Below are 26,086 nucleotides of genomic sequence, written 5' to 3'. Positions count from 1 at the left end.
CCTTAGTTGCAGCACTACTTTGTACTATCTTATTTCCTCTTGAATATTTATCAAATCTGCCTGAACAGCATCCAGTATTCAACTGTACAAAAGATCTCTGCTTTGAGATAAACCAGATGTTACATGCAATTGATCTTTCTTTAAACTTTAATTAAGGCTTACTTTGACCAGAGTAAACACCACAAATGTTTATGTTAAACTTCACTCCAGAAGAAGTTTATGATGAGAGTTCATGATGTGCAGGTTAAATTGTGGGTGGGTAATATTAGTTTCCCTTTCATGTAAGATAGTAAGTCCCTCGTTTCAGACAATGCAGTCCACCTTAAGATAAAACAAAGACTTTCTTTCTACAAGTCTTAACACTGGCTTCAATGTTGAGCAGATTAGGAGGTAGGGGGGGGTCAGTCAGACTGCTGACCCCCCCCCCCCGCTGACCACACACACACACACACACACACACACACACACACACACACACACACACACACACACACACACACACACACACACACACACACACACACACACACACACACACACACACACACACACACACACACACAATGGAGAGGCCGGGGCCCTCTGGAGGACACAAACACCAAAAACAAAAAAAATCTACCCTCAATAATGAATAAGGGCAAAAACACAAAATGTGCACAAAAAAAATGGCATGATTGAAAGCCTCGTTTTTTTTGACTCACTCATGAATATTTTAGGCTAAAGAGAGAAAAAACATCCTTTGGCTGAACAATGACAACATCCTCTACCTGCCATACAACACCTGCATGACTGATCCAAAACAAAAAGCTCAGTCATGTTTATGTAAACACAGAGGCTCACAAATGCATGAAATCAGTGAAGATGACACATGACATGACACTAAAAAAGGGGAGAGTTCAATGTGCAGTTTACCAGGCTCCATACTGTGCCATTGTGCAGCATTATGAATTACTGAAATGAATGTTAAACCCTTCTGAGGAAAGGTGAGGAGGACACACCTACACGTCCTTTGACCGAAACTAGACAAAGCTATGCTGTAGTCTCCGGTATCGCCTGCAGAGAGGTGGATCTGTCACAAAGCAAACACACCATACCTTAGAAATTCTTGGAGACAGGTGTCACAGAACCGATGTCCACAGGTAGACACTTGGACCGGCTCCCGCATCGCCTTGCTGCAGAGCGGACACTGGAACCGTCTCTTTGGCTTTTCCAGAAACTTGTAATCAAACCCGGGCATCGCTACAGGTTCCGTGGCTATTTCTCGGCCTTCTGCTGCAGGTTAAAAAGGTATTAATGTCCTCTTTTGATCCCTCAGTTAAGTCCCCCCTCCCCCTGAAAACGGGGCTATTTAGCTGCACTGCTGTTTAAGCCGAAGAGGGGTTCATATCACGTCCCTTCCGCCACCGAGCGATCGGGCTTCAAGGAGACGATCACTCCCCGGGTTTTCCTCCTGCAGCCCGGCGACTGATGGAAACAAAAGAGCGACACGAGCGTCCAGGAAACGCTGCAGAAACGATCGCCGATTTTCCCCCAAAAGTGCTCTCCGTGCACTGTTAGAGCTCAGGGTTCATGTGTGGCCCTCTCCTCCTGCTCTGTGGATGCAGTACTGACAGCAGACTGAGCACAATGCATAACCCAGGCTCCGTGTGGTTTAGGTGCACCGAGGCCCGCCTCCTCCTCCTCCTCCTCCTCCTCCCCGCAGGAGGAGTCAAACGCTGAGACACTCCGTTCACACCATTTCATCCCCCTCTTATCTCTTTATGGACATTTAATTTGAGCTTTTGTGTGGCTGATCATCAAACGTTTGTTTCCATGTCTGTGTTCAAATATCTACTACTCAATTGTCAGTTAATACCTAATTAAGTGCAATGATCCTGGCTTTCGAACTATTAAACATATAGTAGGCCTACAGTCAAAAGTGTTGGGAGGTTTGTTTGTAATTTTTAAGTCAAAATCATATATTTTGTTTTAATCAAATGTCTAATTGACCTAATATAGAAAGCGACAGCACAGTAAGAGGTGGAAGGTGCCCTCTGGTGGTTAAGCAGACACACACAATGAATATTATAGTACTATTTCTATGTATTTTCTGTAAAATGTTGCGTTTATAAATAATAATAACAATACAACCTGACTGAGTATGTTAAGCTCATGCATATATTATAGAAAATGGGCGTGTTTTTGTGACAAAAGAAATAAAGAGCACATCCACATATTTATATATTTTTTTAACCTGCTGTATTGCCAAAGGATTACATCATCATTACATCATCACACAAGAATACAATGTCGAGGATCCATGTCCTCAGACAACGTGTGAACACATCTTCAGAAAGGAGTGATTATAACAAAAATGTAACCGTATTTTGAAAAATATTATAATTTCTATTAGAACAATTATATGAATGTATAGATTAACTGTTTTATGATGAAAATAATTCACTTAATTATACTCACCATTTCAAGATGGTGATGTATGAGTTGTTTTATGTTTAGGGCAACCTTCATGATAAGTATGTTTTCTTTTTTTCAGACAACCATTAGCAGCCACAATAAATATGACCTTCTCTGAAATGCTACATCAATTTCTATTCAAAATGTAATTTCAGATACAGGATTTCACAGACACCGGTGAGAATCATTCTTTCTTATATTATTGGTACCTGCAAACATTCCACCCTAGGTACGGAAAAGTACACTCAAATACTTTGTGCAAATGTGAGGTACTTTACCTGAGTATTTCCATTTTAAAGTACATGTATATTCAATCCACTACATTTCAGAGGCAAACATTGTACATTTCACTTCACTTCATGTATCTAACGGTCAGTTGCTTAGCAGATTAAAAGGTATAATTATTTATTTTTTAAATACAAGAAATATAAAATTAGTCTCACATTTCCCTGCTGCAACAAGTGATGCTTACACAATAGTTAATGCATCACTAATCATGATGAACATAATAAAATATATATAATATGTACTTTTACTTTACATTTTTGAGTAAAGAACTTGTTACAGAGTATACTGTGGTATTGCTATTAAGATCTGAGTACTTCTACACCACATTGGCTTCGGCAGTTTTCCTTACAGGTGGGGTAGGTAAGTTTGAGAAACCGGCTCGAGATACACTCTTTGTTATATTCCATGGAGTGCTCTTAACATCCCGATAGCAATGAATATCTGAAGTGCTTTGGCAAAAAATCCATAAAACAATGTCATCTGTGGAAGCCATAGTACTGTAAAAAGCACGACCAATCATCTGAGCCGGCACGGCTAAAATAACTGGATGGCCTACCTGCCTGTCAGCCTTCCATCTGTGCACAAACTTATCTCGTGCCCTCATTGGTCATGTGCGCGTTCGTGTGTGTTGGAGGAGGGGCTCTGTGAGGAAGTGGCAGATTTGTTCCGGCTGTGTATTTTCAAATTCTAGCGCACTCGAGCTGGTTTCTCCAAAATGACCTACCCCACCTTTCAGTCTTAGGTTATCTTATGAGTACAGGTCAAACAGTATATACCATTTCATTTTAAATGTATTAACATAGCTAACAACTAAAAAGATAGTCTTTGGCAAACCTTCCTCTCAACACTCTATACTTCCATAGTTGATTGCTAGTGTTTATCAGACAATAATTATGTCTTTAGAGTTTGTTAGAGCACTTGTTTTCATAATACAGTATTCTGTGAGTGCCAAAGTGTCCAAGTGTGAGTTGTATGCTCTCTGTAGTGCTCTCAGGATTTCTACAATGGAACACAAATGGTAGAATCCATCAATAAGAGCATTGATGCTGTTGACACTGCAGATTTTGGATTTTGTTTGTTCCGTTATATTTGTTCACATATCCTCCAGGACTTTCTGCTAACACTCCCCAATACAACCTGCCATATTGGATTGATTCTATATTTTATTTTAAAAACGACTTTACTTGTGACCCCTGCCACCTGCTGAGTAGTGAACGAGGCACTGTTTTCCGGCACATTAAGTTTTAAAGATGAACACAACAGCGTTATCTGGTTTGAGCGCAGCTTTTGAGTTACAAATGTACCGGAGGACTAATCCAATAAAATACAATGTGATCGCTGACGGCGTGATCGAGGTCACTGTGTTTGGTTCACTCGACTGAAGACACTGAAGTGGCTTTCACTCTTCATAGGTGGCTTAAGGAAGCTCAAACCAGTTTGACTTTCTCTGGCCTTTATCATGCTAACTCTGCATGTGAGAGAGGACAATAGCTCTCCACATGAAAGCTGCCTAATGACATCCTGTAATCCATATTAAGTAGCAGACGGGGTTGCAACATTTCTCTTATCTAACCTGTTGTGACATACCTGCTGCTACACACAGCTTTTTTTGTGCTTTTCTGTAAGATATCAAACTGTTGAACGAAACAAACAGAAGAGAGAAAAAAAAACTTGATGGAGAGGAAGACCACGTGAGAATCTGAGGCCGCAGCTGCAGTGTGAAAGGAAATCTTTCAACTGCGGCACAGATGGGCCTCTGGGAGGAGTTATATTCAGAGGAAGCTTCACCTCAGGCCACTGCCAGACTGCAGGACGACTGCTAAGTGGGGGTGGGTTTGTTTTTAGGACAAAATCATCTCTGGACAGGTTCCTCAAGCAAAGCTGAAACAAGAGGGAAAGAGGGCAAAAGGTCAAGGGTCAGAACAGGAATTATTGACAATAAAAGATGAATTGATTGACGAAGAATTAGTTGGCATCTACTTTGATAAATGATTTCAGTCATTTTTCTGAAAAAATGCTTAATGTTGATACAAGGATGTCGACATGGAGATGAATTTGGGATTTAAACGTTGTGCTTTTTTAAACATTATACATTTTTTTCACAGCAGTGATGTGATTCCTCAGCATTCAGATATCAGGGTTACAGTGTTTCTATTTAGCATGCATTCATTTAGCAGTTTTAGTACATTCATTGTTAATCATTGAGCTTTGAAAAAGTGTGGTACAGTAATTTTCGATTACTAAATTATGTTTTAGGTGAAATGTCAGCTTCTCCACCAAACTATGATTTTCTTGGATAGATAATAAGATAAGCCTACAGAAGAAATAGTAATCAAACTGTTTTAGGTTTCTATTGCTTCCTTGTTTTCCCGAAGACACAATTTATACTCCCTGTCCTTTCATGATACAGTATGGGTTAAATTGTTTGATATAATCAACATGTTGTGGTATTTATATACTGTAGTCTAAGTGTGATCTTTAACAAAAAAAAGTATATACACTTTTTTTAACACATTGTATGATAATCAGTATTTGGTTTGGTCCAAACAGAATCACAGACCCTGCGAATGACCTCTATGAGTGTTAGTCAGTGTTAGTCCATGTCCTTGTCACATGGTGCAGGTCAATCAAACATTTAAACAGCAGCCGTGATGCCTGGAGCGAGGATTAACAACATCTCTGCTATTTATTAAACTGTGGTGCAGTTTAATCTCCTCTAAATCTGCAGCTATTTTCAATTTGGAGTGGAGAGAGACTTAATCCCACCTTCAGTTCAGTTTGTATTAGATTCTGTGGCTTTTGCAGTGTCACATTTGAGACAAAGAGGGATAAATTGCTGTTTTCTGATCCTCCCAACAGGAAATCTATGGCCCAGTCACGAATGTCATGACTGCCATCAACAGCCACAAAGCAACATTAGGCTGATTTATTACTTTCGGACGTAGATAGAAAGGTCCTGATCGTGTGTAGCATGTAGTGACTGGACATGCTTAGACTTAATTCCAGTATGAAACAAAGCTGTAGTCACGTCTTTAGCCTTAGAGCGTTAAAACGTACAAATGAGTCCTTTCACAATTCTTCATAAACATGCATCTCTGTCGACGCTATCAGGAGGCTTGTCTCAAGTTCAGCCTGTCTTTCATCTGGGGATTAGCACTCTCAGTTACATTTCACCACCATCCCAACATCTCACAGTGTTTGTTAACAAAGGCTAATAAGCGAAATATTACGTTTCACTGCCAGCAGGGTGTTGCCATGACAACAAGCCACCGATGTCACCGTGAATGGGTGACTTTCGTCAAGCTGCACCGCATTTGGTATCCCAGAATCCTCCTCTTTTCTTCCGAGGCGGCCGCGGGCGCCCTTTCCCCAGGTGTACACTTCCCCATCTGTGGAGAGCAGGGGGAGAAGGAGCGGGTCACTGTTTCTGATGAATTAATTCACACACATATTTAACTGGCGGCTTTGTCTCTCGTGCAGCGGTGGCAAAATGACGATCTGAAGGGAGTTAAAGCTGAACAAAGATTTTCTTCAACAAAGAAAGACTGCAGACTGGCCACTGCTGACTTCCCCCCCGGACATTTTATCCACATATTGTACACATCTGTTCCCTATCTGTAACACACATTGTCTTTTTTTGTATTGCATGTTTTTTAGTTTAGCCCATTAGCTAAAAACTCTGTATCGTTTGCATGACTTCTAACTATTTTTGTCCATGTAACGATTTAACCTTCAGATCATTTCAGTTTGAAACTTACAGACATTTTAAAATTCATCAGTGTTTAATCAGCTCTCTCTTTTGCCTACTATGTGGTTACATAGTTGCTCACAGGGATTGAAATGGGTGACTTTCATTAAAATCCTCCTCTTTCCCTCCATAGCAGCTAAACCACAGATATTTAAGAAATGTTGTCTCAACTCAGAACTGAGAGTAACCCTGTTATATTTACTCCATCAACTCCTACTCATACATGACGTGGGGGATTGACAATGATGGAAAATACAGTTTCTCCTTTGCTTCCTTTGTGAACAAATGCTTGTAGAAATCATCAATGTCAGCTGACAGCAAGCATTTTATCGCAAAATCATCAAATTAACATTTTCCTTTCTTAGACTATTTGTTTATGCTTATAATTTGACTTCCGGGTATAATAACTAACCAGCCAATATAGCTTCTGTATGAAATGCTTTTATGTTTTAAGATTTTTACAACCGACAGTATTTCCTGATTTTTCCACGCTAGTACATTTCCTGTTAAGTGCCCTTAAAATGAGACAATCAAAATATATAGATAAATATATTAATATATTAAATTTTAGTATCTTCTACTCACCAGATCCGATAGCCAAGGTGAAAGCGTCTCCACAGGCGGCCATGGTGATGCCCTGCAGCCCGGGCACCAGGTAGGGAACACGGCTGCTGCGACGGGAGCTGCAGCCCATCTGACCGTGCTGGTTGCTGCCGAACGTAAAACACTCACCCCTCTCTGCAAAATGTGGTTGAAATTATCAGTAATAAGACTTTGACACAATAAATGTAGATCATTGACAATATAGATATCTTGTTCCAAAGTTTGATACAAAATATGTGAATTGATACAATAATACTAATAATAATATAATATTTGTACCTGTGACTGCAACAGAATGGGCTGTCCCAATGTCAATGTGAACAATCTTCTCACTGTCGAGTGGGGCTGATTGGACATGAGTGTAAGAGTTGACTTCTTCCAACTGATCCGAGGGATTTGGTTCCTCTCCAGCTGTTATTATATCTAACCCGAGCTTATTGAACCTGATCACAACAAAATAACAATCAAGGTACTTTCAAACACAAATCTAAAATGCATGTTTATCACAGAACCCTTTAACACGGTGTCCTTGTCTAGTGCATGTACCTGCTGAGTCATATGAACAATGCCATTTCTATTAGGACCTGAAACGAACTCTGTTGTGTTTACTGTCTTACTTATGCACGAGACGGATAATGATGACAGAAGAGTGTTTGTCATTTAAGGAGAATGCTGTCTCACAGGTTGTGCACCAGATAAGTGACTCAGTGTTTCATGTTCTTTAATCTGTCACCAACACACGCACACAAACAAGTTATTTGATTGCTGTTTCACCGTGGATCATTAGCTCATGTCAGTCACTGAAATGCCTACCGAAACTAATGGCCATTGTCTTTTTTTAATGCGAAAATTACCTGTTGCTTCCACAGGCCACAATGCCGTACTGGGTGCTGATAATCATTGAGCAATCAACTCCACAAATCACCCTCTGGGCCTCAAATTCCACAGGTAAACACACCTGCCGTGGACAGTTGTGGGAGTCTTGGGTACCTAGCCCGAGGCGACCTTCCAACAGAAATGACAGAAACTCAAAAATCAAATCAAACGCTGTCATAGATCAATCCAAACAAACACCAACAGATGGATAGTAAGATAGATTTTAAAACAACCGGATCATTAACTCTATACCATTGTCTCCTCTTCCCCAGGTAAATACTTCTCTTTCATTGGTCACAGCGACTACGTGGGAAGCACCGCAGGACATCTGAACCAGCTCGTAGCCGAGGAGGGCCTCAACTATCTTTGGCTGAGCAAAAAGAAAACAGAGAGAAAAAGACATGTCATCATTGTCGTGTTTTAATCACAAATCTAAAGCGACATGTCGTCCTGGTTACCCAGTGTAAGTATTCAATATATCATATAAATGCAACATTCAATTAATGCCAGGGACCTCTGTTGCATTTCTAATGATTCTCCTTCTCCACTTCATTACTAACTATCTGTCCAATAAAATTACATTGTTACTTCAATATTTTGACAGGAAATGCACATGATAGCAATTAGACATTAGTAATCTGCTTCATAGGCACATACAGTATGAATTACACAGCCCCAACTTTAATATTGCTCATTGTATTGGAATACCAAAGATGTTGATGTTTTGAAATGAATTGGATTTAGATGGTGGTGTGACATTGAATATCATAAGCACTGTAAGTACTGACAACTTTTGTTTACATACTGTGAATACAAATCCAATGAATAAACTAAATTGCCCGTTTATAATGTACAGAAGCTAAAACAACTCTACCAGTCTCATACAACAGTCATTGTTTAATACCTTATAAGGGGTTTAATGTTTTTATTAAAACTGTTTTAGAGATACAATGATTGAACTTTGGATAGGGATTGTGGTGCTGTTTAAATATAATGCATTTCACTAGGAGTTGTTTCTAATATTTAGCCTAATTGATACAAACAACAACACAATATCATAAACCCTGGTACAATCTATTGTAGTGCTGTTGTACTAGACTGCATTCCTTTAAATTGGTGAATCTTAAAAGCTCTCGACTGAGTGTATATTTAGTCTAAGTATTTCCCTTTGAATGGTGGGTACCTGTGTTACATCATTGAAGTTTCCATGTCCCAGACAGCCGTTGCTCCCACTTCCAAACGTCATAATAATGCCCCTGTCTGCAAATTGAAAATAAAATGAAGGGATTAAAGACACTAGTCTCTACAGTGAAAAGTGATGAAAGAGAGGGGTCTTTAATCCTGTGTTATCTGTTTCACATTACCGGGCAGACTGACAACAGCCTCCTAATGCACACTGACTAACAGAGCACATCAGTTTAATCTCATGGAAAACTATTTCCAAACTGCTAGGCAAGCAGAGAGGTTACATTACAAGAGGATCCACACTATCTGATCAAGTCTGGAAAAAGAGCTGACAGCACCCTTTTATTTGTACGTTTGAATGCTGCCTCAGAGTTTTTACGGCCATGTCGTGCAGCTTTTGAGGAAGGCAAACAGAGAATAAATATTGATTTCCTTTAAAAGAGCTCCCTGTTAATCTCTGACGGTTGTAAAAATCAGAAGGGTCCACCAACCTGTCATGCAGGTGGTAAAAAGATCGCCACAGGACACAGACTTGATGGTGACTCCAGACTGACCCTCAAGGAAACGTGAAATGAACTGAGGCTGCATCTGCTCCACCACACCGGGCAGACCGGCCTCACCAGAACCCACTGATGGAGCCTGTGACAATAAATATTATACGTCTTAATGGAGGGAAAAAGGTGAGGATTTAACTGTTTCCTATAATACATAAACATATGATATGAGAAAGTAAGAATTAGCTCTCTTATACGCCAACAGAAACCCTTAATACGTCATGTTTAACACCCTCCAGCAGTTACTTTTTTATGTTAAGTACTGATAATTCCCAGCATGTCTTGATTTGACTACAGAAAATCCAAGCCAAAAACATGGGGATGGTGACTACTTGCACGGAAGAAACTGCTGGTGTAGAACTTGCTATCTATGTCTATTTAACAATATATTATGGCTGTTTAGACGACGGGGACGCTTTTGAGGGGCTTGACACAATAACCAAATGTGTACCATTAATATTCGAGATAATAATAATAATAATCTACAACAGAATAACATTAAAATGTCTTTGGTCATCAACAGGTTGGCCCAGGAGTGCAGAATAGGTCTTCCTTGATAGTGGAAGATGTAGGATTTTTCCTTTAATGCATACTTCAGGACTTTGTGAGAGACGCGTTGTATGAACCTGGAAAAATATAAAACATGTTCAGGTTTACACAGACCTCCCATGTAATCAGACGGCCAGACTTGGTCACCCCCATCCTCTGAGTGCGGCCCAGAGACACTTGAAGCACCTCGGTGTTGAGCATCGGCAGTCGGAGAGGTGCTGAGATTCCACTTCCCCACGTGTACACTGACGACAGCAGGAGAGAATGAACCTTCCCTGATCCTAAACCCACTGATCCATCTGTTAGAAATAACAATTAAGTGTGAAATTAAAGTTCTATTTTCAACCTGGTACAGCTAGTTCTGTCGTCAAATAATGGTGTGGTAATTCTGACCTCTGGACCTGTTGGTAGGAACTCTGCCTCCTTGTCTACCCTGAGGACCAGTGTGCATACTAGACAGCGGTTTCTCAATCCTTGTATATAGAAGAACAAATAACTATGATAACACAAAACACAATTTAGGAAATCTTATTCTAAAATCACGTGTGTTAAAATGTCTGTCTAGAGACAATAGTCATGCATTTAGGAAGTACCGGCGCATTTTGACGTTGCCTATATCCGTGTAGAGATTTAGCAGGGGCCTGATGCATACAGGGAGAGCCATTATTTCATTAAGCTGGGGCCGTTTGGATGGATCCAGATTGAGCATGTGGAGGATGAGCTGTCGCAGCTCTGGGCTGTACCGGTCTGAAATTGGAGCAAATGTTCCACTCATGATCTTTAGAACGAGTGCGGGTAGATTCTGAAAGAAACATAAAAGATTTATAGACAAAAATTACATAATTCACTATAAATATGTACAATCCTTGCTGAAGGAATATGATATTCTCTTTAGTGGCCATCTTTGGAGCTGGAAGTGGATATACTTCAAACCAACACAAACTAAGTAAGACTCGAATCATTACAACCAAGTAGGCAAGGTTCTTTTTGTAAATAAAATGTTTTGCTTACCGCAGCCTCGAAGGCTCTCTTGAGGCTCGCTAGCTCATAGAGCACACAGCCCAAGGCCCAGATGTCACTCTTCTGGTTATATGGCTTTCCTTCACACAACTCTGGGGAGATGTAACATGGGGTCCCAACAACCTGCAAGTAAGAAGAAGGGCATTCATTTGTGCAAACACATTTTAGGATTCAACACATCAGGATAAGTTTGTTGTTGAAGTATTTCAACTCCCAAATCAATGGCACATCAGCTCACCGTATAAGCTTTGCTCTTGCTGACAAGGATTTTGGAGATACCAAAGTCACCAATTTTGACGATCATCTGGTGCTTGTCAAGAAGAATATTCTGAGTCTTAAGGTCTCTGTGCAAGATCAGTTTGTTGTGGACGTGGTACAGGGCAAGTAAGATCTGCACAAAGAAGTGAAGGATAGTGTCCTCGTCCAGCAGGGAGTTACAACGCTTCTGGATGTAATCCGCCAGAGTTCCACCTGCATGAAGAAAACAATGACATAATGAACAATAAAGATGATGTATGCTCATGAAACCATAACTAAATGATTCCAAGGTAATAAAAGGACATTCAATCAAAAAGGTTAAAATTACAATATATCTAACACTTGTCTCAAACAGACTTTTGACAAAATGACAAATATTTGTACTTAAAACAAAGCAAAGACAGATAAAACATTCTAAGAAGGTTATAAAAACAGAAACAGACGGATAAAACATGATGACATCATGTGAAGGAGAAAAAGTACGAGGCCCTCCAGCAATAAACCATGGGAAAATTGCAGTTTGACAATGAACAAAAGGGGGATCATGTAATAAGAGTAAACGTACCTGGTGCATACTCCATAGCTATCATGAGGGCTTTGTCTTCAAGGAAATTCTCATAGTACTCTATAATATTTGGATGGTTGAGCAGTTTAAGGACTTGACACTCGTTCTGAGCCGACAGACGTTCGTCTCGTGACATCTGCTCCACTGGGATTTCCTTCAGGATGACAAAGGCCCCGTCACCTCGCCTGCGGCACAGGTGAACAATACTGACAGGGGAGGAAATGGAAAACAAATCAAATCAAGTTTTATTTATAAAGCATATTTATAAAGCACATTTAAAAGCGATTTTTGGTCGAGCCAAAGTGCTGTACATGTAATAAAAACACATTACTACTATCACAATAAAAGACAATAGTATATTTTGTGTCATAAATGATATCGTAGTTGCGACAGTGAATTGGCAGTAGTTTTGTTTTTAAAGCGAGCATCCTGTATGATTCGAGGAAATAATTAATTTTTATAAAATTGCCTGTATCCTTTACTTATGTATAGATAGATAGCATTGGAGGATGAAACCCTCTTTAACGGTCACACGTGCAGAGCACATAGCGCACACAGTGAAATGTGGTCTCTGCTTTTTACCCATCCTAGTACTAGAAGTACCAATTTGTGCTAAACTATATAAAAAACTAAAATTATTTCTGAACTCTTTGTTATGTACATATGCTGATTGTTTAGTGGTTCCCTTCAAAAAGAGGAAAAATAACAGACTGGGAGGAATGGATGAAGAAGTAATTAAACACTTAAACACAATATCTTCATGTTGCAGCAAGGGAATAAATAGAATAAACAGAAATATGGCTCACAAATGTCTTTCATACAGGCTCATTCAAACTCATATTATGTGGTTACATTAAGAGTGGTAAGTGTACAACTGTTATCTACATCATAATTAGAATAACTTGTTTCTACAAGTGACTATGTAGAAAGGACTACATTAGGGCTGCCCCCTGAAAAGTTGAAGCCCAAATGGTCTGAAAAAGTCGTTTAAATACCACTTCATTGTAGCTACAGTTGTAGGTTACCTGAGTGAGTATGCCTTACAATACCTCCGATGAATATGTAACGTAGCAGAGAAGTCTGTTCATCTTTAAGATGCATTTAGTTACGTTACAGTATGTTTGATGAACTTTTCCAGCAACTTGTTGTCTTGATGTAACAACATTGTCTTCCAGCTGTGGAGTATATTCACTCAGTTCAAAGAAGGCTATTGTAAAAGGCCAAAACTCAGGGCAACTAACCCGAAATAAGATAACTAGCTAGCCTCCACTAACTGTAGGCCAAAACAAACCTACAAAGTTTGAAGCCCAGGATGACTTCAGCAGTAGGTTACATCACATAGCTAGCTTTTATTGACTTTTAACTACCCTCCGGTGGTTTATTTGTAAAGTAATCGTAAGCTTTCTAAACATGTTTTCTTCTGAGGGCGGCGCACATTCGACAGATTCCGTTACATTTGTGAGGATAAAGAAAGTTCTACCTTTATGAATGTACGCCTGACAACACCACATGTTCTAACATACAGTTGGATTAAGAGGCGTGTGTAACACAAAAAGCTCCAAAGTGTAAATAATCTCAGAGTTTACCCGAAAGCTCCTCTTCCGACAACTTTGATTTTCTCATACTTCTCCATCGCTGCTCCCAAACGTTTCCGTGACTGTCGTCTCCAGGCAACCCGTCCCCGCAACAGCAAGCGACGAGGGACAAACATGGCGAGAGGAGAAACTCTACTGCAAAAATAAATGCATCACTGAAAGTAGGAGGCTGACAGAAGTAACAGTACAGTACAGACAACTGTTGGTAGCACATATTATAATACATGCTTACATATTTTTATTCTGACAGGGGAGGATAACTTAGAGACAGATAAAAAGACCAAACCAATCATGCTGAACATTGCAAATCCTAAAAAAGTGTGCAGTGTGTTGCAAAACTATAATGTATAATGTATGTAATGTATCAACTTAGTCATGGTAAAAGTAACACGTTTGAACAAACAGCTGGATCCATGGTATAAATAGGAGATCAACACTGGAAATTAGATGCAGTTTCGACATTGGTATAAATATAACAATAATGGTAACATGTTTTACATGTCAGGCTGCTGATGCTGAAGCAGGAAAAAAACAGGGAAAACTTGTATTACTGTAGGAAATAAAATGTAGGCTCAATTATGTATTTCGTTTAAAAAGCACAGGTGTTGCTTTCCTGATAGCTCTATGCCATTCAAACTTTTCAGTAAGTCCTGCCAGTGTGACAGATTGTCCTCATACACAAGACACTGAAACTGCAACAGCTAAATGGAATTTTGCAATCCTTACACATGTTCTGCAACCACGAGTAATCTATATGTTAATAGTTGTTTAAGTGGTTTAATTTCTGAACTGTACTATTTACTCATGTTATTGTTTATTTAGCTTTGAGTAGGATCTAAATGTTTCTTTGCAAATCAGAAAAAGTCTTGTTTTGCAGCTGCATTGAGCACTGAACAAAGCAATCTAGTTTGGAGTCTGTACAGTACTTCTTTATTTTATAGTCATGTGATACACAAAAAAATATTCTTTCTGAAAAGTGTCTTTCTATTTTAGGCTACACACTGCTTTGTTAAAGTACATTGTTTGCGATTTCTTAATTAATATCATGTCAAAATTGTCAGGAAACAAATTCACTGAAGTGAAATCTGGAATGACGACAGTGAGGCGGATGAGATTAGTGTAGCGTCTCGAGCATTGACTTCGGATACTGTGGTTTTACATCCAGACGCCTGGTGATTATAAAGGGCCTTTCCCTTGTCTGAGATAAGCAGGAAGAGGGCTGCCTGAGCACTGTTTCTCCTCTCTGTGTCGAAGGGGATAATAAATGCTTTGTGCTCTGACAAAGCCTGCTCTGTGTTGTGCTGAAGTACATACCTCCACTATTATCATCAATCTGAAATAATGATATATCACCACAAACAGTGATTTTCATGTAATTGAACCTTTTCTCTCAGTTAGCAGTTTTCTAAATGAAGCTGGATGGAGGGAAGATGGTTGAGTAGATTGCTTATGAAAGAAAAGTTATCCCTTTCTCAGGGATATAATATCTCAACAATGGAGCACCTAAAGGAGTCTTGCAGTATATGTGGCACTCCTCAGACCCGCTCAGTCACATATTTGGCCTTGTGCTGCTGTCATCTGTCCGCTAAGGACTCGACAGTCGGTGACCAGGAATGCACTGTGTGGTATAGTGAAACTGGTACTAAACTCCAGGTATGGTATCATTAATCTTTAAGGATTTTTCATGCCATAACAGGAAGTTGAGGTTGTTTCATCATAATGATGCTTTACCTCTCTCGCATGTCCTTTGTCCCTGATTTTGTTGGAGTACCGCCCCAATTAAGTATTACATTTTTTTCTTTCTAATTTCATTACTTTTAACATTGATTTTTCTACAACCTACAGCAGAAAATCATGGTTTAACTGCCCGGAATCTCCCTCAAATGTATTTTTGTTTGGCTATATACAATGCAAAAATTAAACGACTCAAAGTTTCTCTCCTGCAGTTTTGCAGAGGCTCCACACAGTAGCTGTTTCTTACATCCCTCAGGGTAAAGAAAATTAACCCAAAGCTCAATGTGGTTCAGTGCTGTTTGAGGTAAAAGATTCTCAAACTCGTCATATGACACAGACTACTGAATAGGTCAACAGTGTTTATGTGGCCTAATTATTACAACAACAGTGGCACCTAAACTCTATTAGAAATTGTGAGTTGTTTCATTGGAAATCTAAAGTGGTAAGTAACTTCAAGTTTCAAGTATAAGAAATAAATAAATACTTTACATTAAAACAAAAATAACCAATGGTGAGGCAACCAGGAAACACAAAAAAAGTATATTGTGTTACATTTATCTCTCTTACGGTGTCCTGTTACAGGGCCTTGTACTAAACGAAGTAGATTAATTGTGGTTCATGTTTCATGCTTCCGGATTTACAGTATACTTGGAACCATATACCTATTTATCAGACCAATTCCCTTTTTATCTTTTGTCTCTGTTGTAATGTGAGGTGCAGGTGATAAAACATCACAAGGAGAGAGAGGGTTCATTAAAAAAACAAACAGGCATTTAATTTTTTAGCCTTCAACAAAACGTCATTTTACAGAAACATAGACTGCTTTCTTCACTACATGCCTGGTGCTGCTCTTTCACCAACAATGTAAACAAATGCCACCCGTCCCCTCTCTTTCCAATCATATTTATTGCCGATTCCCCGCCTTCCCAATTCAACCTGGCCAATCAGGTCATGACTCTGAAAGGGGAGTGAAGAGTTAAACACAAAATAAAAAAGAAATTCTGCATGTAACAAAATCATCAAGGCCAGAGTAAATTAATTATTTGATCTACAAAAAACATTGTTCATTCAAAACAAACAAGATCTGCACACAACTGATAGGTTAATTGGCATTCATTACATTACACATTTTCCGACCAATGACATCCAAGACTCCGCCTACTCATACAGAACATAAGGACTACTTTGGAGCCGTGTTCCCCCTTTGAGCACCAGTACAAGATGGCCTCCAGGTCTGAACAAAGGAAATGGTGATTAACTTTGTGATTGTGTGTTTAAGACATTTTAAGAAGTGAAATTCATTTAGATGTATAGTATATTAATTTGCCTATGTAAATTGATATTATAAACTTTAATTGAAATAAAGACAATTCAGAAGAGAAATAGACTGACTTTCTTTACAAACAAAGCGTTTATCAAAATGTTAGTGAGGGAGTGTGTGCTTCCTCACAGTCTCTTTCTCAGATATGTACACACTCACTCACCTCACTCAGGTGTAGCTCATTTACTTTACTTACCTTCACAGTCTTATTAGCACAGTGACTCATGTCAACATCAACCCCACCCCAGAGAGGTGGGCCATCCTGGAGATTTTTGGAGACCAATGCCCCCAAGTGGTTTGATGAAGAACTTGGAATCACTCAACAAGTCAGTCTAAAATGTGTTCTTTGTGTGAGGATTTGCTGTCATCTAGTGGGCAGTTTTATATTTAAGTTTTACTCTGTATAATATGTTTTTAAAATGGGGGCAGACTAATGTCACATAAACAATGTAGCTTTATTTGAGCAGAGACCTATAGGAAAAAACCGAGAGAGGGGGTTGTGTGCTGAGAAAGTACTGAAAAAATACAAAAGCATAAGCATCATTATACACTCAAAGTATAAAAAACGTATCTATTACTACTTTATTCTGCAGAATGACTAATTTTAGAATAATACATATATTTAATGATTGCAAAAATAGTGTCCATTAAGTGTAAGCATCACTAATGTTGCAGCTGGTAATGGTTTTTTATTTAATTTAATTTGATTGTATTCTTCTGGGCAGAATTAATTATATAATAACTCAGCATTATGAATGAGTTCATTTAAATATAATGAATCTGAAAATGTTAGTGACTAATGTTGTCAAGCCCATACAGTGGAGTAAAAAGTGGAGTAAAATAATAAAGAGGCATACAATACAAATAGTCAAATACAGTTAATGTACCTCAAAGTTGTACTTTAGTACAGTAATTGTAATGGTACACAGTAACATTACCACCACTGCAAGCTTGCTTCAAATGCTCCACATATTTCTCAACCCAAAACTAAAACCAAATGTATTTATATTATTATTATTATTAATTTAAATAAGCATAAAGAATCAAACATTTTGTACAAAATTCGCTAAAACCGCAACTGCAGCTACCATAACTTTAATGAAGTAATTTAGGCAAAAGGAAAATTAATGAAAAAGGATCAGGACAATAAATCAGGTAGTCACAAATAAAACCAAAAAATTGGATTAGGATTAAATAAATGAATCAATTTGTGAATGATGTGAAAAACTACCGGTAAAGAAAAGTAAACTCCTCGTGTGGGCATACATTTCATACAGACAGCTGTGGTGGAGGTGGTAATATGAGTAGAGGGTCTTAGCTGTTTCTGTAGAGTTCTACCACACATACTCACTTCCTTTTCCCCCAACCGGGCTGCAGAGAGGCCAGCTGAGGGGGGGAGAGCCACATTGTGTTTATGTAAAGACCTATGGCCAGGAAGGAGGGCGTTAGTTACATATGATGCCTGTCTAACACAGCAGATTTACATTGTTTTCCTCCAAAAATAACAAAGATGTGCATCTTTATACTTTCAATCATATCGTTTTGCTGACTTTGCCACCAATTTACCAAAAAATAAAGGTCATCCTGTGTTTATCCTGTATCAAATTCATGTAATGTAATGAAGCCAGGACTCACTTTAAATTGAGATAAAAGGCTAATGTGTCACAGTCCTAGTTTTCTGTCACATCTTAGTTGTCTGTCTTGTCATGATTTTATGTTGAAATGATGTTCTCCCTGCAGTCTTGTCTTCCTTCCTGTGTTTTCCCTCATGTGTCTGATTGTGTTCACCTGTTGCCCTTGTGTTTCTGCCTCCACTGCCCAGCTGTGTCTTATCCTGTGATTACCCCTCTTTGTATCTTGTGTTCCTTGTCGGTTCATTTTCTTCCCTGTCTCCCTCCATGTTGGTCACGGTCAGTTTTTGCTTTATTGCTACCTTGTGCTACCTGTTTGTTTCATGTCATGATTTGTTCATCAGCTTTTTTTTTTTAAATAAAGCTCGCTTTTTGTTCCTAGACCTTTTTAACTTTTTTGTATTCTGCATTTGGGTCCTACCTTTTTCCACGAATCATAGCAGAATGAAGGTGCAAATGAACATTTGTATCCCTTTGAGGGATTAATGGTCATTGGAATAAGACTAAAGTAACAACTGATGATAATTATTGTAAACTTTATATGATTTAGTGGAAATCAAAGCCAGCATTTGGCATGAGCTGAAGGCAGGCAACAGAAATCGACCCACATAAGAATAAAAAGATTAGCAGCATAGACAACTTTCCAAGATATCACGCAGTTAAACATTATTTAATCTAGTTACAATTGTACTACCCAAGACCTATGCTTGTCAAACCATGGATCAGAAAGGCAGTTTGAATGTCCGCCTACATTAACACAGCAACCTGGGCCTTATGCTCTGTGAATCATCAGCATACACATGGGAATGTATGCCATGTTTGTGAAATATGTGGCCCAGTTGCAGTGTGCAAATGGAAAATTAAAGAGGACCTAAGTTTAGCCCTTGGGGTACACAACGGGCCCTCACCTCCCAACTTTTACAGTCCAACTAACCAAGAAGAAAGGATAAAAACGGCCTTGTACTTAATGCCTGACTGGAGGATAGCATTTTCATTGTATGTTTCTTTGTGGGGGGAATGGCATGCTTTTTACCTAACTCCAATTATTTTGCAGCTGTAGTTGCATGTTAAGACTAATAACAATGCTATAGTGTTAAAGTAATTAACATTCTTGAAGGGGTTATTCTGAAAAATCACTAAAAGAGCACTTTTATTGTTATGCTTTATTGGATTTTGTGTATAATACATTTGCAGATAGGCTACTTTGAAAGCCTTTATTATCCACCACTGGCAGTGTAAACAGATGTTCAAAAATATCCAAGCACCTTTATGGCTTCCATTATTAGTGCTCTATAACTTTTAGGTCAGAAACCGATAGAAGCCGCTTAGAGCTTGTAAACCTGCTTGTTATTATTAATAAATAGATGCAGCATTAGGCAGAGTGAAGGGGCCTTTACGCACAACTATGCATAAGGGGCGGCGCCGGTAGCCATTCAAGTTTGAACTACTATGCATTTCCATTTGTCTTCTCGACATGCTTCCCAAAATCCCGTTTTTTTGCAGCTATGCTCTGATTGTATTACTTGTGTAACGTGATCGTTCGCTCTGCCCCTCCTTGTTTTGTGGTTAACGGCGCTTCCTCTCCACCACTCTTCCTCTATTCTGCACAGACGGGCGGGCTGAAAGCACAACATTACAAGGCGCTACGTGAGGACAAACACGCTGTGATTGGAATAAGCTGAACTTGAATCCCTTCAGTGGCTCAGGATATTTGAGAATAAAAAGGCTACGACATCAGCTGGACATTTCTGGGGCGGTAAGACTTATTTAAAAACTTTTATCCTGGGGAACACTCCCATCTCATACCGCTCTTATCTGTCAATCAGCGAGTCCAGGAGAAGTTGACAGGCGCGTGACAAAGCCTACAGTGGTCAAGGTCAAGGACAGAAGAAAAACAAGCATCTATAAACCTCAGGGGTCGAGGATGGACGCCCTGGTTTCTGTGCTGAAGAGTCACCCAGGCTCCACTGTGCTGGTGTTCGCTCTGGTTTTCAGGCTGATCCACCGGTTGCTGCAAAGGTTGCCTGTGCCCAAAGTAGTGAAGCAGGATGACCACACCTGGAAGTGGAGAAACCTATCCGTCTCAATGGTGCACTCCCTGCTGACAGGGACATTGGCCGTGACTTGGTAAGTTTCCACCCAAACATATTCCTCTAACTATCCATCCATCTATCTCTCCACACTGGGACACCATTGTCTATTCACAGTCCACATGATGTGTGGGGCTGTGTGTGTGCAGCAGTGACAGTCTGTGGCAGCCAGGAGAAGAAAGGCATGTTCAAACAGGGTGTGGGACGGGGGAGAGAATGGCATCTTTAAGCGGGAAATACCACTGTACTAGGACTATTATTGGGAATTGCTTGTACCTGCAATTATTGTCTTGCCCTCAATGATTCGTATAAAAAAAACAGGTTCAACCTCACATGCATCGAACAGTCAGGACTACTCAAGCAACAGCTTGCAGATATATGAACTGGAAAAACCTGCTTGACAAAATATTCCTGTGAAAGCATAATGAGAAACTATTTTGGGGTGGGGTCGATCCTTGTGACTCAACTTTTAACATTAAGAAGTAGGATCAAGGCTCAGAATTCTAAGTATTTCTACACTAATGATTTATTTCTACATTTTTGTAATAAGTACATTCAGAACTAATTAAGTAAGTTTCCACTTTAAAAAGTAGCAGTAGTGCTAAGGAAACCTGTGAAACAGAACACAGCATGCATTATATTCCATATTAGGGCTATGTCATAAGCACAATCTCTTTGCTGGTGTGTTTATACAGGGAGGGGATAGATATACATCTTTCCTTTTTACGGTGTTCCTCCTTTGCTAACAGCAGTTAAAAGTGAGACAAATTAATGCAAAGTCAGAGAGAAAAGTAGTCATAGAATTGTAAAAATAAGGCTGTTTTTTTAGACAGACAGATTGATAGTTAATTGGGAAAATGAATGATTAAAGATAACAATTTCTCCAACTACTAAAAGGAGGCATATTGTTGGGGGATCAAAAAAGTCCTGACACCTGATATTAATGTCTCTGCTACCCAGGAGTGAGCCAATGTGTGTGTGTGTGAGCAAGGTGAATACTGACCCGGCTATCCATAACATATATCCCTCTTCAGTGTGGTGGTTTGGCCCGAGACGTTGAGCAACCTTCACTCTTACTACACCTCTCTGTCATACCTGCTCGTCTGCGTCTCCACAGGTCAGTCAACGCATAACAGTTTCTCAGTAAAACAAACATGGTATGAAAATTGGCAGGTTATCATACCATGTACATTTGCCTATCTACAGTTAAAACGAACTGACATAATTGACTGTGTGAGGTACAGACAGCAGCACATACAATATATCATTTTAATATCTCTCAGCTGAAGTTATTTTTTTATTTAGAAGTTCATTTAACATGTTATTGTGGTGCAAACATGTTTTTATACAACATGGTATTGTGAAATGCTACTGTTTCTATCAGGCTTATAATGATTATTATGGCTAATTTCTAAAAAGATCATTGTTACCGTGTAATACTTCATCATGTATGGCAAAGAAAATAAGCGAGTGTTCATTGATTTTGTCAGAACTGTCAGAATTGCTGCAGAATTACTTTCTGTCAATCAGTACTGTATACATTGTGTACTGTATACTGCCTGAGAGGTAATAACAGGAGACGTGCTGATTGACAATTTGGCATTTACTTGTATCCTTTGAGGAGGTGTAAAGCCGCCACCTTTCCAGTTGCTGCTTTTCAGAGAAACAACAAAAAGTCCCTCCCCCCTCACCTGATTCCCTGAACAGACGAATAGGTGTCGCTTCTAAATCACCACGGACACTAAAGACAATACACTGAGGGCTCGCTGGTCTGGTTGATCTGTATTGTATGTAGTTGAGTATGTGTTACCATGAAGACACAAATCTGTAGAGATCTGCCATAACAACCGCAGACAGCTATTAGCTCCACTGAGGCCCACCACACCAGAAACTGGAGGTCATGTTCTCTCATACAGAGGCTGGTTGTGCGTCTTGTTAGCCACAGCGTGTCAGTCATACAGAGGCACAAAATACTCTTTACTTCAATGTTTCCAGCTCAATGAGGCCTGCACAGTTTGATTACCGTGGTTATGTTGTGAATTATAAAGTTGTCAAATTCAAAAATAAATATTGAAGCTTTATTCATTAAAACATTTGGAAAAGGGATATTTAACTCTACTGTCAGATCAGCACAACAAATATAAATGTTTCAATAAATTACACAAGAAAAGTCTTGCATCAAAATGTCTACAATGAAATATCCTAAAAAGTTGATCTTCGGTGACACACTACACGCTTTTAAATGCAGTATTCTTCAAAAAGTAACAAATTAAACATTTAGTTTGATTAGTCTCAAGGTGATGCAAATATTAGGAAAAAAAAGTAAATATTTGAACTCTTACTTTCCAAAGACCAAACCTAAAAGTTCAAAGCTGTTATTTTTTAGCATCCTAATGTCTATCTAAAAGATGTCATCAATGTGTTGTCTCTAAAATATGTTATTTATGTTTAATAACTTGTTGTTTTTATAGTTTTACATGGGGTAGTGGAAACACCACCTGGTTTACAGTGCCACGTCCATCTTACCTCACCTCACATAATCCTATCCAACCTCATCAAAACATTACATTTACACTTGTGAATGTCGTATTATTTAACAAGCTAAACAATTATGTAATACGTTCATGATACCCAAGTCATATGTCATGTCAATCTGACCAAGTGTCTGTGAAATAAATATCAGGAAAAAGATTAACTCAAAGGTGCTTTTTATCTCAACCTCACCTTCCTCCTGTCCTCTTTCTCTCATACCAGTGACCCTGACGGTATCATTTGATCTTTCCTCTCAGGATACTTTGTGCAGGATGCAGGTGATATTATCCTGACAGGACATGCAAGAGCATCGTGGGAATTTTTAATCCATCATTCGCTGGTAAATTTGCGTGCCTGCATGCCATGTTTTCTATTTTAACTCTAACACTGTTGCACTTCTTGTTCAGATAATAGATCAGAGTTAGTAAGATCATCTCAGTTAGATGATCTCAAAGTGAGTTTTGCATTAGAGATGTTAAAGACGGAGAAAAGAAGATTGTTATTTTGTTTGAATTAAGTAAGCTCCATAATGTACATTTGGTTATTGCAGATTGGGTTGTGTTTTATCATCCTGCTAAATGCCCTGCATTGTACATTAAGGCAATTTGTTGTATATGCTGTTATTGATTTTTACTGAATACCATTGAATTATTAATCAAGTATCCACTGAACAAACAGATTCAGAGATGGCAGAATATGTACGGGACTGTAAAACTGGGAGACTTGTTATTGTCATACGCCTGTATTATGAAAAGTAACTTTAAGGCTAAAAACAATCCGATGTGAGAAGATCATGTACATGTTTCTGTTAATCAACATGTTGCATTACAGCTAAAAGGTGTTTTTTTTATTAAAGGTAAATGCTTAATCCATGTTTCTTTAAGAAATCTCCCAAAAGTCAACCCTCCTTCATAGAGTGGTGAAGTGACGCGTCCTAAAACCCGGAATTTTCTAATCCTAAATGTATCGATCATAAATATATCGATTAGATTTATGATTATAAAAGTAGGGTCGACATGTGGATATTATCCGGCTGAACAAAACGTGCATTTATCTAACAGGTTCGTTTTCCACAGACCTTATTTTGAGCTATTTTCCCATGCGCAGCTTACTTCCGGGTTTTAGGGCGCGTCACTGCACCACTCGATTAGAATTTAAAGTTAACTTCTGAGGGTCTGAATAATATTTTGATGAATGGTACAAGTGACAGTGGGGTTAAGGCTGTTATATCAGGAGCATTGCTTACAAGGCACATCTAAATCAAGGCAAACATTGAGGCCATCAAACACAAGAGACAAGCTGTAAATAAACTGAGTGTGTGTCTCTTCCTCAGGTGATCTCGTGTTTCATGTACAGCCTCTACACTAAGCTGTATGTAGGCGGCGCTGTATTCGCTCTCTTTGTGGAGGTCAACAGCGTCACACTGCACCTGAGGCTGCTGCTGAAGCTGGCGAACGCTCAGTCCTCTCCCATGTACCAAATCAACAAATACCTCAACATCTTCACCTACATCACGTTTCGTCTGAGCACCCAGTTCTACCTCACCTGGTACATCGTCCACAACTACACCTGGCTGGACAATGGTTCATTCTTCCTCGCCTCCATGATGGTGATGAATATTATGATCCTGATTTATTTCTACCGCCTTCTACGTGCTGACTTCTTTCCCCAGAGCTGGAGATCTGTGAGACCGAATGGGACACATAACAACAACTCCAAAAGGTTTCTCACTGATTGACTGGGGGAGGTCTGTGGACTTATTTAGTGTTGTTTTTTTTAGTGGGAGTTTAAACCTCTTGTGCCCCACTGCCAAAGACCCCTACCCCAAAACAACTTTTGGAAGAACAAGATGCAGCCTTGTTCAGAAATGTTGGAAATTCAATGCAACACAGAATTGCACACAAAAGTCATAAACTCTTGTAACATCTCTCAAAACCTTGCAATATTACTAATTTCACTTTCAGCTACCCAGGCTCTATCAAAAAACATCTCCCATAAAATCATAACCTGGTGTTTTATACTCTGTATTTTTGTACAAATTAAACAAATATACAACATTCTAATTGGTGAGCTTTAGAGGTTACTTTAGGCAGATGTTGTTGCTGTTTAACTAGTATAACTACTTTTCCCTGATTCCAGTTTTTATGCTGATCTATTTTTGCTGAACCTTAGTTATGTGTTGCAAATTCTGACTCATAATTTAGCATCAGAAGCCTCACATTTTAACAATGTGAAGGCCTACATATGGTAAGTATTCTGTGTCTCTTTGATGCCATGTGTGGCTGAAGAGATGCTGAACTAAAACAACTCAACCTGCTCACACGGGAACGCAGGACAATGTTAACTCCTCATGGTTCTCAGATAAATGTGTTGGTGTTTGACAGAAGTGGGCTGAATCGGGATCTTCCTGCCATTAACAGTCTTATAACTGAGCATCACGAGAAACCTTACACAATTAACAGGCAGCGGCACAATCAAGACTGATGTTGATTATTATCACCAGTAGTAATGTGGAGTGAGAGCAGATGACTGCCAATGTATGTAGCTTCCTTGCAAAACAGTTAGACCTTTTTTTAGAATCAATCTATTTCTTTATTTTCTTCTCTTCCTCTTCTGCCCTTAACTTACAGTGGACATACTTGGAAGATAATGTTCTCAAATATGTATTTCTATTTAGATGTCTTGTAAGTGAAAATACTAGCATCAGTGAACTTTAAATGCTAAAATCCTAATCACGCCATAATTCATTTGTGCTGGCAGTGTCATTTAAAAACCTTACGATTAGTACATTTCATTTTCTATTTCAGCCAAATGCCAATAAATGGACAGACAGATTATGAATGTGCTGCAGTGCATTTACCACAGTGCCTTTACAAAAAGAACAATGTAAAGATACAGTGCATACTGATATCTGTGTTATTTTGCAAATGCTGGACAACGTCTCTGGTACTTCTACTTTTACTGAAGTACAAGATCTGAGTACTTCTCCCACATCTGTCTCAGTGCGACACATGTGTTGTTTAAATAAAAAAAAGAGGGTTAGAGCGCCCTCTACTGTCGACACGTGTCATTGACGGACAGGA

At 39.1% G+C, this 26,086-nt stretch overlaps 3 protein-coding genes across 4 annotated transcripts in view; 1 reads left to right on the top strand and 2 right to left on the bottom strand.

The window, feature by feature from the left end:
- Window positions 1-1,641, bottom strand: part of traf4a (tnf receptor-associated factor 4a) — a 33,882-nt gene extending 32,241 nt beyond the window's left edge. Inside the window, exon 1 of the mRNA XM_034097959.2 lies at window positions 1,095-1,641. Within this exon, the coding sequence (XP_033953850.1) occupies window positions 1,095-1,237 (143 nt within the window). The 5' untranslated portion in view covers window positions 1,238-1,641. The remainder of the gene's footprint in view (window positions 1-1,094) is intronic.
- A 572-nt stretch (window positions 1,642-2,213) lies between these two features.
- On the bottom strand, window positions 2,214-13,761 carry nek8 (NIMA-related kinase 8). 2 transcript variants are annotated; one of them, XM_034096804.2, is made up of 15 exons: window positions 13,687-13,761; window positions 12,101-12,306; window positions 11,516-11,748; window positions 11,269-11,400; window positions 10,851-11,059; window positions 10,651-10,730; window positions 10,372-10,556; window positions 9,646-9,793; window positions 9,153-9,229; window positions 8,222-8,339; window positions 7,948-8,098; window positions 7,373-7,536; window positions 7,076-7,228; window positions 5,973-6,131; window positions 2,214-4,623 (listed from the first exon to the last, which is right to left on the bottom strand). In XM_034096804.2, exons 1-15 carry the CDS (start codon window positions 13,731-13,733, stop codon window positions 4,595-4,597), a joined length of 2,091 nt encoding a protein of 696 aa, XP_033952695.1. In that variant the 5' UTR covers window positions 13,734-13,761; the 3' UTR covers window positions 2,214-4,594. The 2 variants fall into 2 exon arrangements, with proteins under 2 accessions (XP_033952695.1, XP_033952696.1); XM_034096805.2 differs by having other exon boundaries at window positions 12,101-12,254; window positions 13,687-13,730.
- Window positions 13,762-18,622: 4,861 nt separating this feature from the next.
- tlcd1 (TLC domain containing 1) lies at window positions 18,623-25,066 on the top strand. Its single transcript, XM_034096766.2, has 5 exons — window positions 18,623-18,660; window positions 19,992-20,508; window positions 21,506-21,588; window positions 23,261-23,343; window positions 24,337-25,066. Exons 2-5 carry the CDS (start codon window positions 20,306-20,308, stop codon window positions 24,739-24,741), a joined length of 774 nt encoding a protein of 257 aa, XP_033952657.1. The 5' UTR covers window positions 18,623-18,660; window positions 19,992-20,305; the 3' UTR covers window positions 24,742-25,066.
- The last annotated feature ends 1,020 nt before the right edge of the window (window positions 25,067-26,086 follow it).

The sequence above is a fragment of the Pseudochaenichthys georgianus genome, chromosome 13 (assembly GCF_902827115.2).
Source record: "Pseudochaenichthys georgianus chromosome 13, fPseGeo1.2, whole genome shotgun sequence".
Taxonomy (NCBI): domain Eukaryota; kingdom Metazoa; phylum Chordata; class Actinopteri; order Perciformes; family Channichthyidae; genus Pseudochaenichthys; species Pseudochaenichthys georgianus.
This window is presented reverse-complemented; position numbering and strand designations above follow the sequence as displayed.

Coding starts and splice junctions, on each gene's coding strand:
- nek8 (XM_034096804.2), bottom strand. CDS start 13,733: ATGGAGAAGTATGAGAAAATCAAAGTTGTCGGAAGAGGAGCTTTCGG. Junction 11,060..11,268: donor AGAGAGCCTTCGAGGCTGCG/GTAAGCAAAACA, acceptor TGTTTCTTTCAG/AATCTACCCGCACTCGTTCT. Junction 8,099..8,221: donor CTGGGGAAGAGGAGACAATG/GTATAGAGTTAA, acceptor TTCTGTTGGAAG/GTCGCCTCGGGCTAGGTACC.
- tlcd1 (XM_034096766.2), top strand. CDS start 20,306: ATGGACGCCCTGGTTTCTGTGCTGAAGAGTCACCCAGGCTCCACTGTG. Junction 21,589..23,260: donor GCTCGTCTGCGTCTCCACAG/GTCAGTCAACGC, acceptor CTTTCCTCTCAG/GATACTTTGTGCAGGATGCA. Junction 23,344..24,336: donor TTTTAATCCATCATTCGCTG/GTAAATTTGCGT, acceptor TCTCTTCCTCAG/GTGATCTCGTGTTTCATGTA.